The 14,462-nt window shown below is 40.3% G+C and overlaps 2 protein-coding genes and 1 pseudogene across 5 annotated transcripts; 1 reads left to right on the forward strand and 2 right to left on the reverse strand.

Annotated features, from left to right (window-relative positions):
* Positions 1–1,232: 1,232 nt before the first annotated feature.
* LOC121603029 (multiple coagulation factor deficiency protein 2 homolog) lies at positions 1,233–5,737 on the reverse strand. Of its 4 annotated transcripts, XM_041931764.1 has the most exons (5): positions 5,622–5,731; positions 5,352–5,512; positions 5,064–5,278; positions 4,848–4,996; positions 2,903–3,682 (listed from the first exon to the last, which is right to left on the reverse strand). In XM_041931764.1, exons 2-5 carry the CDS (start codon positions 5,448–5,450, stop codon positions 3,474–3,476), a joined length of 672 nt encoding a protein of 223 aa, XP_041787698.1. In that variant the 5' UTR covers positions 5,451–5,512; positions 5,622–5,731; the 3' UTR covers positions 2,903–3,473. The 4 variants fall into 4 exon arrangements, with proteins under 4 accessions (XP_041787700.1, XP_041787701.1, XP_041787699.1 ...); XM_041931766.1 differs by lacking the exon at positions 2,903–3,682 and adding an exon at positions 1,233–1,519 and having other exon boundaries at positions 5,352–5,737; XM_041931767.1 differs by lacking the exon at positions 2,903–3,682 and adding an exon at positions 1,629–1,916 and having other exon boundaries at positions 5,352–5,737.
* Positions 5,738–7,080: 1,343 nt separating this feature from the next.
* On the forward strand, positions 7,081–9,491 carry LOC121603027 (sodium-independent sulfate anion transporter-like). The gene is made up of 3 exons (XM_041931763.1): positions 7,081–7,325; positions 7,416–8,077; positions 8,157–9,491. Exons 1-3 carry the CDS (start codon positions 7,238–7,240, stop codon positions 9,279–9,281), a joined length of 1,875 nt encoding a protein of 624 aa, XP_041787697.1. The 5' UTR covers positions 7,081–7,237; the 3' UTR covers positions 9,282–9,491.
* On the reverse strand, positions 9,428–11,222 carry LOC121603028 (annotated as a pseudogene).
* Positions 11,223–14,462: the final 3,240 nt, after the last annotated feature.

Raw genomic sequence — 14,462 nt, forward strand, 5'->3', positions numbered from 1 at the left:
TGTGACGTTGGTCATAGTCATTCTAACTAGCCTTATCAGTTTGGCCGGGATTCCGAAAGAGCTCATAGCGTCATACAGCTTTACCCTGGCTATGCTATCATATGCGGCTTTGAAGTCAATGAAGAGATGGTATGTGTCGTTTCTGTATTCTGCCATCTTCTCCAAGATATGCCGCATGGTGAAGATCTGATCAGTGGTTGATTTTCCGTTTCGGAATCCTCTTTGAAGGATCAGGGAGAATAATTGATAGGCGGTATTCAAAACCGTAATACCCCGGTAGTTGTTGCAGTCCAACCTGTCTTCTTTCTTTTATATGAGTTAGATGATGCCGAGATTCCAATCACAAGGCATCGGTTTGCTATCGCACACCTCAGTAACAATTTCGCTAACAACCTCCATTCTTCACCAGTTCTGCTGCAATTCCGTCGGTTCCGGGTGCCTTGTTATTTTTCAGCCGACGGATAACCTTTCGTGTTTCTTCTATGCTAGGTGGCATTAGCATGACACTATCTGCTAGTGGCGTTTCTAGCTGTTCGTTAAACTGGTCGTTGAGTAATTCATCAAAGTACTGAGCCCACCGCGAGAGTACCTCTGGCTGGTTACTAACCAGATCTCTTTCCTTGTTGCGACAGCAGGTTACCTTAGGTACAACGTTGTTTCGGTGACCTGCTATCGCTTGGTAAAACTTTCGTGTAGGTACGCCTCTCTGGTTTGCTCGAGTTTCCGCATGTTTTGATCTTCCCGTGCATGTTTCTTGGAGCAGTGAACTCGTTTCTCTTCGCGTCTGAGCCGTGATTATTCCTCTGCGCATACCCGCGTTCTATGTCGTTGCAGCATTGCTCGGCATGCATTAGTTTTACGCATTTATTTTATGCATTTATTTTTATTTTATATATTTTTATATATTATATATTTTTTATGCATTTATTTTATATGGTTGAAGTATGTTTCTTGCACAGTTTATTATTTTTGTTTTTAGAGCGTTCCACCTCTTGCTCGTATTTTCATATCTGTTTTCTGGTAGTAGAGACTCTTCTAAAGTAGGTTTGAATTCCTGTTGGCCAGTAATGTCCCTTAGAGGGTCCGTGTTGAGCCGTGGGTTTATTATTTCATTAGCGTGGGGGCGGGCGATTCTACAACGTATCGCTAAGCCAACCAAGCAACCAAGTTCTGGAACTTTTAGCGTGATATAAATATGTATATCTACAAACATTGGAAGAACTCAAAAATGATTGATTCGGAATTTTATTTTATTTCTCACTGATCACAGCTCCACTCACAACAACTATTTATACTGCCCACATGAATGCAAATATTTGCTAATTTTGTTATGAATTTTGTGCATTTTCGTGTTGTCGATATTCAGTATACGTTATAAATCCATCATGATCTTTGTCCATCATATCCATTATTGGATCAACCAAGGATTGTAGTGTAGCGTCGTCGTATGGTTGTGCATCATTATGATTTTCGGGCGCTCCTTCTGAAGGCATTTCGCCGACGTGTTCATCTTTATTGTCTGCAATCGGTAAATCAGTCATTTAAGATATTCAAAGCTTCGTGCATTACGTAGGGCACAGATTCGGTAATTTATGTATACTACAATTGAACTGAAATATAATTCCCAATTGGTTAGGATGCATATTTTTATTAGTACAGTAAAATAAAAACACCATGAAAGGGAGTTACAGAAGAAAAAAAAATTAAAACAAAAAAAAACAGGCTATGGTTGGAATGAAAGAAACAGTTCATGCATATTTAACGCCGGCTTGAGGACAGTACATACTCCGGCCAGTCAACAACACCATCATTGTTACGATCCATATTTTTCATTACTGCGTCTACAATTCCTGACAGTTGCTCATCGGTGTACGCAACCGGTTCGTGATCATGTTCGCCTTCGCCGTTGTCTTTCTCTGAACGAGGAAACAGTGTTGTTAGAACTTGGAAGTGTCTCGCTATTCAAGTTGTGATGATCTTTTCATAGGACGACCACATAGGCGTAAGCATACAATGGTCCACAACCATTCGCAACAACTATGCACATATTTATCAACAATTGCTTCTAGTTACTATTTATATTGACGTTAAACTTTATCGTCCTTCAGGAAAATCATCGCGTCTATTTTCTTCTACACCGGACATTCGATATTCAGTGTAATCTATGAAACCGTCAGTATTCACATCCATCATCCGCAGTACCGAATCGACGATATCTTCCAACTGTTCGTCTGTATACTCTGGCCTAGGCGCTTGTTCTTCATGGTGTCCTGTTTTATCCTCAGCTGTAATTGCGGATAATGTAATGCCCAGCTAACCGAAACAATAAAGACCTTCATAACAATACAAATGCACATACCCGGACAAAAAAATGACGAATGGTTTCGGACACACTAATGATCGACACAGAATGATTGATATATTCTTGTTGTGGTTTTTCTTCTACCCTGCCATTTGATTGTTGATACAGTAGATGACCGCTAACTGAGAGGTAAACAAGCTCCAGTTAACGAACAATGTTCGCTAACTGGAGTGACGTTTCTATGAATTGATTGTTTTGATTGGCGTTGACTGGAATAAACATACCAAACTTTTTTTTTAATTTATGTTGATATAAAATATAGTAATTCGTGTAATAACATAAATTAATAGCAAACGTAGGCAAAAGACCTTAAATTTGTTTGAAAATGCACATTTGCGATAAATTTCTCTTCATGAGATTCCGGATGTTTCATGTTTTGATGTTTAAGTGTTCGTTAACTGAGAACCACTCCAGTTAGCGAACCTCCAGTTAAAAAGCACTCCAGTTAAAACACATCCAGTTAGCGGTCACCTACTGTACCTTGTCACTTTGCAACAAATAATCTTAAGCGAAACAAACATGTACATTTACAACAACATATAAGCACATAACATTCGTTTTTAATACAAATAAAAGTAAACGTTTTTGTGCGATCGTTGTGCGTTTGCATTACACCGCAGCCATGCATTACGTTTTAGTGTCTCGTATTAATCGTTTTCCTTTTTTTGTAGAATGAAAGTGCGTTCAGTATATTTTTTACAGTCTTTGCATTAATGTATGAAACAAGAAATAAAACTCCGAGCTACGCCACTAAATTCTTAGTCTTGTCTTTTATACTAAGCTTTGCCAATTTTGAAAGGATTTATATTCGAAATATTGTAATACTAGAACAAACTTTGACGGAATGTCCTCTGGGAGTTAATACTGCCCTGTGTTTTATCAGTATGGATCAAGGATGTTTGAACTATTCGGCCCAGGAATTATTTGTTTCTTTATCAGATCAAACGAATTGTTTCTAACATTAGATTTTTTTTTTGTTATGCCTTGCAGGCCACCCTGCTTTTGAATGCAAGGAGGATTTATGCTTTTAAAAGATCAGTTATTATTTTGCCAGTCTATCTCGGACGCCACTAAGCCAGTGATTTGAGCTGAGTTGCACTGAAAAAAAAAACTAAGGGTGTGGTTGCTGTTGTTGCTGGTCTTGTTGCTGCTGTGCTGCTTTGTGCTGAGCTCGAACAAACTCCGGATAGTCGATGAAACCATCTTGATTATGGTCGTCTGAGTTAAGAATGGGATCTATCAGCGCGGAGAGTTCATCGTTTGAGAAAATCTTTTCTTCGTGCTGCGGATGCCCACTGTTTTCTTGTGCCTTGCCTTGCTCTACATCATTTGGCACGAAGAGTAGAAGAGGAATGATAGGAGAATAGATGGTGTTGTTTAAAGAAATACAACCAGTGTAACAATTGTGCGACCAATTTGTGCAAAGATTTATGTTTTTGTTTAACTGTTTTGCGTTTTATTTCTGTACTACATGATTGTCTTTTGTGTGCGTTTTGTTTCTGTACTACATGATGTTGTGTTAGTAAAAAAAGTAAAAAGAGCCCAATGGCAAGTTAAATAACAGCGAGAAAGGTAAACACTAGCACCGTTGCTTATATTTGCCTAACATACACATTGTAAAAGGGATGTCAGCCAGCACCAAAAGTAAATCATTATAATACAATGCATTAGACCCCGCAAAACGAGATTAATCTGTTCCAGTCACTCAATTGTTTTACAATAATAATTGGTTTCACGGCCAAAACAATGCTAAAATAACACACTTCAATACGACACTTTTGCAACTGGCAGTCCCAACTAATCAACCGAGATTCTAGAGATGACAACTCTCCGCTTTATAAGCGTGTAGCACATTTAAAATACAACCATCTTTTGGCTAATGGTATTTTTTCCGCTTTTGTAATAAAATAATAAGTACCAATACCGCAAATGTTGTTTCTCATTGTGATTGTGTCTCATTGCAAAGGCCCCTGCGCGCATCACGCAATTATCTTCAACAAATAAATAAATAAATAAATAAATAAAAATTTTGTTCGTTAGAAGGGGTATTTGTGGAGCATTTTTGTGAAAAACATCCATAAAAGAAGTACTCGTTATGAAGGGTCCACTGCATACCTTTTGGAGGGCCGGTGATCGTCTAATAGAGACGAGTCGACTTCTTAAAATCCATTCGAAACAACATCCCTCCCCAATAATAAACCAATCCGCTAGGAGAATAATAATTAGTTAAGGTAGGTGCATTTGGCTCCATAGATCTTTCACCAAAGAAGAAAAATAGGCATGCAATTGAATTTGAATCGATTGAAACTGACCGCTTAACTTAATGAATGGGTACATAGAAAACTCAAAGCAATGATAAAATTGAATAGCCAAATACCGTGTGCATACTTTGCTAAAACATGATATTGATGGTAAATGAATAACAGATAAATTGCGCACAAGCATAATCATAGCTTTAAAATGGTATGTCGTAACAGTTTCTTACCGTGCCAATGAATGAGTGATTTTATGAGTTCACAACCATCCAACTTGTTGTTATTGTCCGAATCGTGCATTTTGAAGTAATGGAATTGTAGTTCTTGTTCGCTCATTTTGCTCGTATCGATTGGTACTTCCATATGTTCAGCAATGTGCCTAGAAGTGAACACAGAGTTATATTTGTAGAGCATCAATTAACATAGTTTTCGGTTGAATATCATACTGTTTCTCTTGTTGTAAATTTCCAGTATGCAGCACTTGCTGTTGCCCATGTTCGCCATGGGGCTGCTGATGTTGCTGCTGTTGTTGAAATTGCTGTTGTTGATACTGGGGCTGCTGCTGTTGTTGCGGCGGTTGTTGGTGATATTGCGGCTGCTGATGTTGGGGAGCTTGTTGCTGATACTGCGGAGGGGGCGGCTGATATTGTTGTTGTTGTTGCTGGGAATTGTTGCCAATCGATTCAATTATGTAGCTAAGTAGGAAATGAATTAAAACACACTTGTGAACTTACATAATGGTTTGGATTAACTCCTGGTGCTACACGTTGACAAATAGCCAACGATGCAAGCTGCATCAATATGGCCAAGGTTATCAACACGCTATGCTTCATTATTGTTCCAACACGTCGCGAAGCGGCACTTTCTACAGGTCCAGCACTTTGACTAACTTTCACTTTTATTCAACAGACGACGTTAGCGCATACGATAGAAACCGATTACGTAGGTAAGGACAAGAAATGAACAATGAATGCTTTATCCAGTGAGAAGCGATGCGGTCTTACCAACGCTATGCGTGGAAGGTTAAAGGTCTGTTTCTAAGATCGCACGCATATACATTTTTGTCCACTGGATTGGAAAACACCACGTATTAACTGAACATTGACAACAAGAAGATTGTTTACGGGCTTGTTTGACAGCAAGGGCGGAAACTTTGACATTTTAATTCTGTACATGCTTATAACACCTGTTGCAAAACTTTACTTTGGGTAAAGCATACCTAAACCGGCGCACCAAATGTAAATTGTTCCAAATTGATTTTTTCACAATGATTGGTTTGAAGACGTGTTATGAAACACCTGCAATTGTTAACAAAATGCATTTTAAAAGTGTTTGTAGAATAATAGACAAGCTTTATTTAACGCAAAAAGCATTTAGAAAATTAAAATCTTTGAACATTTCATTGAAATACATTTCCTTTACTATTTTTGTGATACATGGTCATGAAGATAACGTTTTCAGCGAAATAAAATTTAATATAGGAGTAGCGCGACGCTGCAATCAATACCGCGTAGGATGTTGCATTGTCGGAGGAGTTTCGATGCTTATCTGGGAACGTTCTTCGAAGTAGGGTATTGAATACATAGTAACGATGTAAAATAAGGATCATATTTCTTTATGAGCCTGAACAACATTATCGTCTCATAAATTGTAACGTCAGGGACAATAAGCATGCAAACATGTTAATCATGTGTTGAATGTGTGTGGCTTCATTTACGCTAAAAACGAATTTATGTTTAGGCAAAATATGCCATGTTATTGAATGAAGAAGTCACTAAGTGCAACACACATCCATACATCTACAGGTACTCCAATGCTATACGCATATTCCGTTTCACTTGTGAAATGAACAGAAACATCTTTATTTGTACAGCTGATATTTTGCCAGTACTGAGCAGTACTGAGAAATTGCTATACTTAAGTTATATATTCCGGCAAATATGGATCAGTGTTCAGTTCCTCGTCTTTGTATCATCATTATGAAGAGTTTCATTGCAGCAGCAGTAATCGCACTTATATGTGCAATCGCCGTGTCGGGAACGACAGTTACATTACAATCCACGTGTAAATTATTTACTGCAGATGTCGTATCATCGATTACATGCAAAATGTATTGTGTGATTAAAGGCAAAACTGGAGGCTACTGCAACAGCGAAGGGCTATGCACATGCCGAGCAGAGGATCTACACTTTTTGCTAAAACCAATCATTAATAAAGATTGATTAAAAGCTGCTTGCATCGGTCGTACCTTTTTCTTTACTTTTCTCAAAGGGAATATCACGCACTACGATGCATGTGGGAAATCGCGTGAAAACTTATCGCTCGTTGTTCCATGACTTATTCAAGCTGAGCGATAAGAAACAAATTTATTTTACTAAAGAGACAGTATCCGACAATTCAAACTGAAGCAACGTAGCTAATTGAATCGCTTATCGCTGTCTCCCATTTCCTGCTTTGTTTGCTGTTTTTGCTGGTGTCGAAGACGAACTGTTGTTACGATGTGGTGGAGCTATTTACATTGTAAGCAAAAGTCATACAACAAGCTACAATTTTGTCTGATAGTCCGGTTGCCTGCTCGTTGTCAAGGAAACGTTTCCCTCTTTGGTGCATAGTGTTGAAGATGATGCAAGATATGTCAAAAGAGGCAGACAGTCAGGTCCAAACAGAAATGCCGCAAGTATCTCGATTGGTCGTGAATCAAAATGACGGTAACTATACTGTATAGATATTCACTTTATCAGTTTAAATTGTATCTAATACTTTTTTGCATTTTGTTTCGGACTCGGACCATCAAACAGAGCGTTTTATCAGCTACGACTATCGAGAGTCACCGCCTAGAGAAATGGTGCAATGGTTTCGACGACGGGCAAGAATATTGTTGAACTATTCCATGGTCAAAAAATGTCTACCGGTTCTTTCTTGGTTGCCAAAGTATCAATGCTCTTATGTGATGTACGATTTAATAGCAGGGATCACCGTAGCATTAACAGCTATACCTCAAAGCATTGCCTACGGAATTTTGGCCAACTTAAGTCCACAGTATGGGTTGTACTCCAACATAATGGGTTGTCTTGCATACGCTGTGTTCGGAAGTGTGAAGGACGTTACGATTGCTCCAACATCGCTTACTGCTATAATGGTCCAACATGTAGTGAAGGAACTGGAATATGGCACAGCATTGTTAACGTTCCTGGCTGCTGTTGTAACCATCTCATTCGGCGCATTAAATCTAGGAGTTCTTGTTCGTTTCATATCCATACCAGTGGTTATGGGATTTACCTTCGCCGCTTGTTTGACTATCGGGAGTGCCCAAATACGATCTCTACTAGGCATTAAGACCCAAGGAAAAAGCAGTGATTTTGTAACATCATGGACAAATGTATTCACGCATCTAGATGAAGTACGAATGGCAGATTGTATTCTTGGTTGCTGTTCGATCATTGTTCTTTGTTCACTAAGGGTAAGTAAAATATTTGTACGCGTTTGAAACGCAGCATGGAACAAATAAATTCACACGTATGTATTATTCTTTCTTTTAGCTTACAAAAGACTTGGGTGAAGGCAGATGGCGAACTTTTTTCAAATATCTGGTATTGTTGCGAAATGCGATGATCGTGGTGGTAGGAGCTACGCTTGCTTATTATCTTAAAACTGATATGGATGATTCTGTATTCAACTTAACTGGCCACGTGCCAGCTGGTTTGCCGGTCTTTCAGATGCCTCCTTTCTCGTACACGAATATAAATGGTACTGAGTACAGCTTTGGGGACATGCTAAGCGTAATGCGAACATCCATCATAACGATTCCTCTAGTAACAACGCTTGAAATTGTGTCGGTCGGAAAAGCTTTTTCCAAAGGAAAAATTATTGACGCGACACAAGAAATGATTGCACTTGGAATGTCGAATTTAGTTGTCTCATTTTGTTCGCCATTGCCAGCAGCAGGTTCCTTTACGCGTTCGGCATTAAACAATAGTAGCGGCGTACGAACAACGATGAGCTGTGCGGTAACAGCGGTAGTGTTGACAATATCATTGGCATTATTCACCGATGCACTATACTACATTCCCAAGGCAACACTCGCGTCGGTCGTCATCTCAGCCATGCTATTTATGCCAGATTACGAAGAAATCGGTAACATTTGGCGTACGAAGAAGATGGATCTGATTCCCTTTCTGGCAACCGCATTGGCTTGTTTGTTCTACGAGCTAGATTACGGTATTTTGGTAGGAATCGGATTAAATTGTTGCATTCTACTTTATCTGATGTCGACTCCCGGTCTATCAGGCGAAGAAATCCAACTTTCAGGACTTACCGTGCTATTGGTCAAAGTGGATCAATCGCTTGCCTTTTCTTCCGCAGAATGTTTGCGCAATTGGATACTGAAGCGCATTGACCAGCGTGATCACATTGATGTAGTTGTGATTGATGGTCAAAATATTCATTTTGCTGACACTACCGTAGCGAAGAATTTCGTCAGTATTGAGGAGGATCTAAGGATACGACAGATTCGTCTTATGTTATGGCGATTCGATGCCAAAGTAGCATTTGTATTTCTGCGCATGCGAAAAGAATTATTTATTCCATTGCTGCGCGCCGATGTGCAACTGCAGGATGCCGTGGCTCGTTGGAAACATCTATACTATCAAATACCAACGGAGTGATGTGTTTAGTTGTTGCTTACCGTTTAACCAATACGGCGAAAATGAACGAACCGAAATTAGGAATGTTGAAATTTTACCAAAGCAAATCTGCGGAAAAGAGGCCTTGTACAGCAAGAATATTTGAAAAATATATATACTATTTTTTGTATTATTTTATTAATAATGTTTATCAGCATATCCTCATTGAAAATGTGAAATATATTACTTTTATTATATTATTTGTCTAGATTTATCGAGACCTAGCAACCATCACTTAACTGCTATCATTTCGTGACACAAATGACATTATCACGATAAAAGTGAATATCTTCGATGTGATTACTCTCGCAGAGGTAATTGCGTACCTAGCTGTTGTGAAAGGTTGTCGTGCTGTATATGGTTAGCAAGCTGATGGTGCTGCAGAGTTAAGTCATGTTGATGCAAAGTTGGTTGTTGCGGCAGTTGATGATGCTGTTGCTGTTGCTGAAAATGATGAAGTTGTGCGTGGTGCTGCAAAGAGCTTAGATTAAGGTTGTGTGCATTGTGACTTGGCTGATGTCGTCGATAGTCTTGCAATCGGGAAAAGACACGCGGGCAAAATTCACATTTGATTGTTTTTGGTTCCTCTACCGGTGTATTTCGAGGTGTAATAGTAATTGATGGTGGAGGTTTGCGAATTTGCTGATGTTTTAACATATGTCGTTTCCATTGTATATGCTGTGAGAAGCAATCGTTACAGATTTCACACACATACGGCTTTTCGCCGGTGTGTGTTCGTATATGATACCGCAGATGATGACTGTATTTAAATGACTTAGGGCAGTATGGACACTGACGATCACGCACTTCTTCGTGGACTGCCTTCATGTGCCTTGCAAGTGATCGTTTTTCGCGAAACTGAGCCAAGCATTCAATGCACTGGTATGGTCGTTCATCCGCATGTTCGCCTAAATGGATCATCCAAGTCTCACGGTCAGGGAAAAGTTTGCTACAGACCATGCAACGGTGATCCTTAGCCCCACTGGTAGCCTCTAATTCGGTTTTCAACAAATGTGGCGTTGACGTCGAGTCGGTACTGCTGTGAAATTCTCCCATTAGCTCTCCGATTCCATTCAAACTAGTTATAGCTTCTGCAATAATACTGCTCTCCGTAAGACAATCATCATTTGTGTAGTCTTCATTAGCTCCTAGGCCGGTGCAGCTTCCTCCGCCAGGGGGGATAAAATGTACACCATCTTCTTCCGTCATTTCTACTTTCACTGTAATCTGCTCCAGCAGACCGCGCTTGGTACGAATGATTTCGTCACAATGTTTACTTCGTTGTTGAAACTGATGAATCTCATCTAATATCGACAGGCACGCAAAACATAGTCCGGCTGGATAGTCGTCCCGCACACTAATATGTATACCGGCGCAGGTCCGTATCTTTTCTGTCATTTCACGTATCAGTCCCCGTTCTGTGGGAAGAGAGGATGAACATTGGTTTCGGAGAAACACAATCGACAGTAGGTCTCTGGGTTATCGTTGGGCCTGTAACAATCGAGAAAAGCAAGAACATTAACATGCAAATATGCAAATCTCACCTACATATCCGATATAAATGTGATTATAATGCGGAGGAGCGGTCAGAACAGCACCATTCGTCAGTTTTTCTTACACGTCTTCCCGAAGTTCGGATTCGGAACTGTTTTTTGTTTGCGTTGTCTGCTCCATATTGCACTTTTCGATATTGCTGTACATTGCCAATTAATGGCAGACCTACAACGTTTTATCTTTATACTGCCAGCAACAGAATATCGAAGAGGTTTTTTCTTCGAGAACCTTGGAATTATGGATTAAAGATCCGATAACAAACTATCTATTTACAAATTGCATTTTAAGTAGCGATAATTTGTTTACATGTCATTCGGAGACAACAGAACTAAAAAAGATAAAACGGGTAAAACAATCTGTCAAGGAAAAGTTGACATTTTTTACAGCTTGTCATTACTGAATTTTCTGTTTAACAACAACTAGGGCGGCGCTCTGGCACCAATCGAACACGACATCCAACATGGAAAATCAAGGTGTTTTAATACGACAAGGTGAAGTTGTTCAAAGCAAAATGACATTTCTCTACTTGACATAACTGTTTCGGGGGCTCCGGTATAAAAATTGGAGAGGGTTGGTGCGGTGAAATGAAATTTGTGTGCAGGGATTGACAGATATTTCCCACAATGTCGCCCAGCAAAAGCGACAAAAATCAACCTTCCAAATACATACACCTTGATGAAAAACATCGCCGCATGCGATTATGCCGCAAGCTTTTGTACGGGATTTGACGTTAATGACAGCATTTGCGGATTTGCCGCATACGGCGGTGCGGAAAATCAAAATCATTTGATATTGCCGCATCACCGCATGCGATTTTATTTCAGGTGTCAAATGTCTAAAATCATATCAAATAATCAGTGCTGCAAAATGTCATGAGTATCACGAGATTTTCACCAACGAAAACAATGAACATATCCGTGGTAGCTTGATGCTCATTGTTGATAGTCAATAAAAGTGCATCATGACATGCTGAACACGACATGTGAATTCTTGAGTCCAACGCGATACTCTGACTGACAAGCTTAGCTTAATGCCCGCATAAGCATAATCATGACTATTGCTGGCTGTGTACAGTGCTACCAAATATCACTGTTTCAGTCACCAACGCTCATGACTGAAACGAAGCTCAAGTCGACTCACGTACACAAGTGCGATGATCAGGCGCAAGATGAACATAGTCGTTGTGACGTGTGACCAGATTGGTGACATTGCAGCAACCACCTCTTGGTCGGTCACTTTGACGTGACTTTGTTTGTCTGTGATCAATTTCGAATGTCATTGATGCTATCACCAGCACTCGTGATTGAAATGAAATTCATTTCGGTTCACGTACACATGTGCGATGATCAGAGGTAAGACGCACATGGTCGTTGTGGCGTCTGATCTGATTGGTGATATTTTGGTAACCATCCTGGTCAATCAGTTTGTCGTGATTTTTTGGTATTTTATTATCGCGATAGACTTAAAACATACGTGGCGCGGGCGAGTGGTGTTTATTAACCATGTGCATATGATTAGAATGAGTAATCGGTTCTGCTAACTGGTTAGAATGATCCGGCATCCTACATATATTGCCAGACTCAGTTTGCTGATCCAAACGTTTATGTATGAACTCTGGTAAGCAGGATTACCTTACCCGCTTCAAATGTATTATTATTACTCTAGAAAAACACTTTAGACCCACAAAACAGCCGGCACCGGAATTTGAGGCAATTTGGAAGAAGGGAAGGAAGAGTCAGTACGACTTTTAGCGGACATTGCCTAAGTTTCTTGTCCAGATGACCATTTTACGCTATTCGATGGTAAGGGAATCCTATGTTAACGGTGATCTCCGGAGGCGGATACACGGGCTTGTTGTTGGTAGCAGTGGATAGATGCTAAGTGTCAGCATGCCGTGCCCGTTCGAAATCCGTACCCGTGCGCGGTGTCAATTGCGCCAAAGGTGGATTATGAAAGGTGTGGAATTTGGTGGCTTTGTCTAGAGTTAGTGCTTTCGGATATGAAAATAATAAAACCAGGATATAAACAAAAACTATCTACCTTTTCATCCATCTACAAACATCTTTTTATATTTGCACTATGGAGAAACTAACAAATTACACGCCTCGTATGCTAAGAATATCACCGATTCGATTAAAAACACTACACTACAACACAGTGAATGAGGAGGTGCCGCTGAAGTGAGTTCACATCCGAGGAGCTCTGCTTGATCGTTTTCCAGCCGAAATCGAACGCCGACGCAAGTACTGGAAAACTGCCTACTTTATCTTTTTGAGTCGACCGGATTCTTAGGCCGGTTCCTTGGCCAGACACTTTACTTCGTTTTGCCAAAATTCTCGATCGGACCGACCATGTAAAGGCAATCTCTGTCAGTTGGTCGAGTTTGCCGTTCTTGAGCATGGTGTAAACCTTGATAATGTTCTCTTTTTTCACCAGCTTGCTGGCATAGCCCGTGAACAATTCTGTGACCTGAAACGCCTGCAATTCGAAACGCTGGAAAAGGCGCATCATGCGCACAGCACATCATATTATGCGCGCATTACAACAGCGCTTAAAGTACGCGACTGTGCGGAAAGTTTTACGTGGAGTGGAAAAAATGGAGACCAACCTCAAGTGCTCAAAGAGCGGACAGGGCTCAAAAACTCAAAGCGCATAGCACGTTAAGAGCACAAAAAGCGCACCGTTCTCGTAGACCAACTGTGCGAAAAGTGCTAGCACAATGCACTATGTGCAACACTACGAACAGCTCATTCATTGCCAGGATGGGAATTATTTCCTGGAGCGTCCTGTAGTTCTACAGAATCCGCTGCATGCCACGGTAAATGTTATAATGCTCAGTGTCGGTAATGTTTTGGGTCCATTATACGCGATATCGAATCCAGTGGATCACAGCCAAGTAGATGCTTATCTCGGTGATAGGATGCAACAGCATGGTGACATCAAAGCGAGCAAATGTGGTAGTCAAAACTGGATCGGTCAGAGAATCAACCGGCACGTCAAATGGCCTGCACCGTCGTAATCGTGGCAATGCACTCCTGTATACATCCAGCGTTGGTTAGTATCCGACAGCGAGCGGGTATCCTTTGAAACCGGCAACACTCGGAGAAACAGCTACATCACACGGTAGAAGCTGTTGAGACGCAATCGAACTAAGCTGGAAAAACTTCGCTCGAGCTTATTACATTATAAACCGTTCCTAAAAATAGCAAATAATAATGTTTATCAATCAATCGAGTGAAAGAAAGAAGCAAAACTTACCATGAATTAAGTATGAGTGCTAAGTATGACACCACCCAAATAGCCAGAATTGCTTAAGCAGCTCATTCTGGCACGCTAAAGATCGCTGCTCTAATTCGCCTTTTGCAGTAGATAAACAGCATCAAAGTTCTATGCGGGTCTCTCAACAGCGCCTAAGCAGCTTCCTTATGCCACGATGCTATGGATTATTTTTCTTTGTGTTTTTATTTTCAAGCAAGCGTCATCGATGAAATAACAAACAAGATTTGTTTCGTTTAAACACATATGTATATTTTTAAAATCTTTTCCCTACCAGCATTAAACGGCTTTGAAGGCATTCAGAAGGCATTTAAGGCCTTAGTCGCCTTAGAA

The sequence above is a fragment of the Anopheles merus genome, unplaced genomic scaffold, assembly GCF_017562075.2.
Source record: "Anopheles merus strain MAF unplaced genomic scaffold, AmerM5.1 LNR4000778, whole genome shotgun sequence".
Lineage (NCBI taxonomy): Eukaryota > Metazoa > Arthropoda > Insecta > Diptera > Culicidae > Anopheles > Anopheles merus.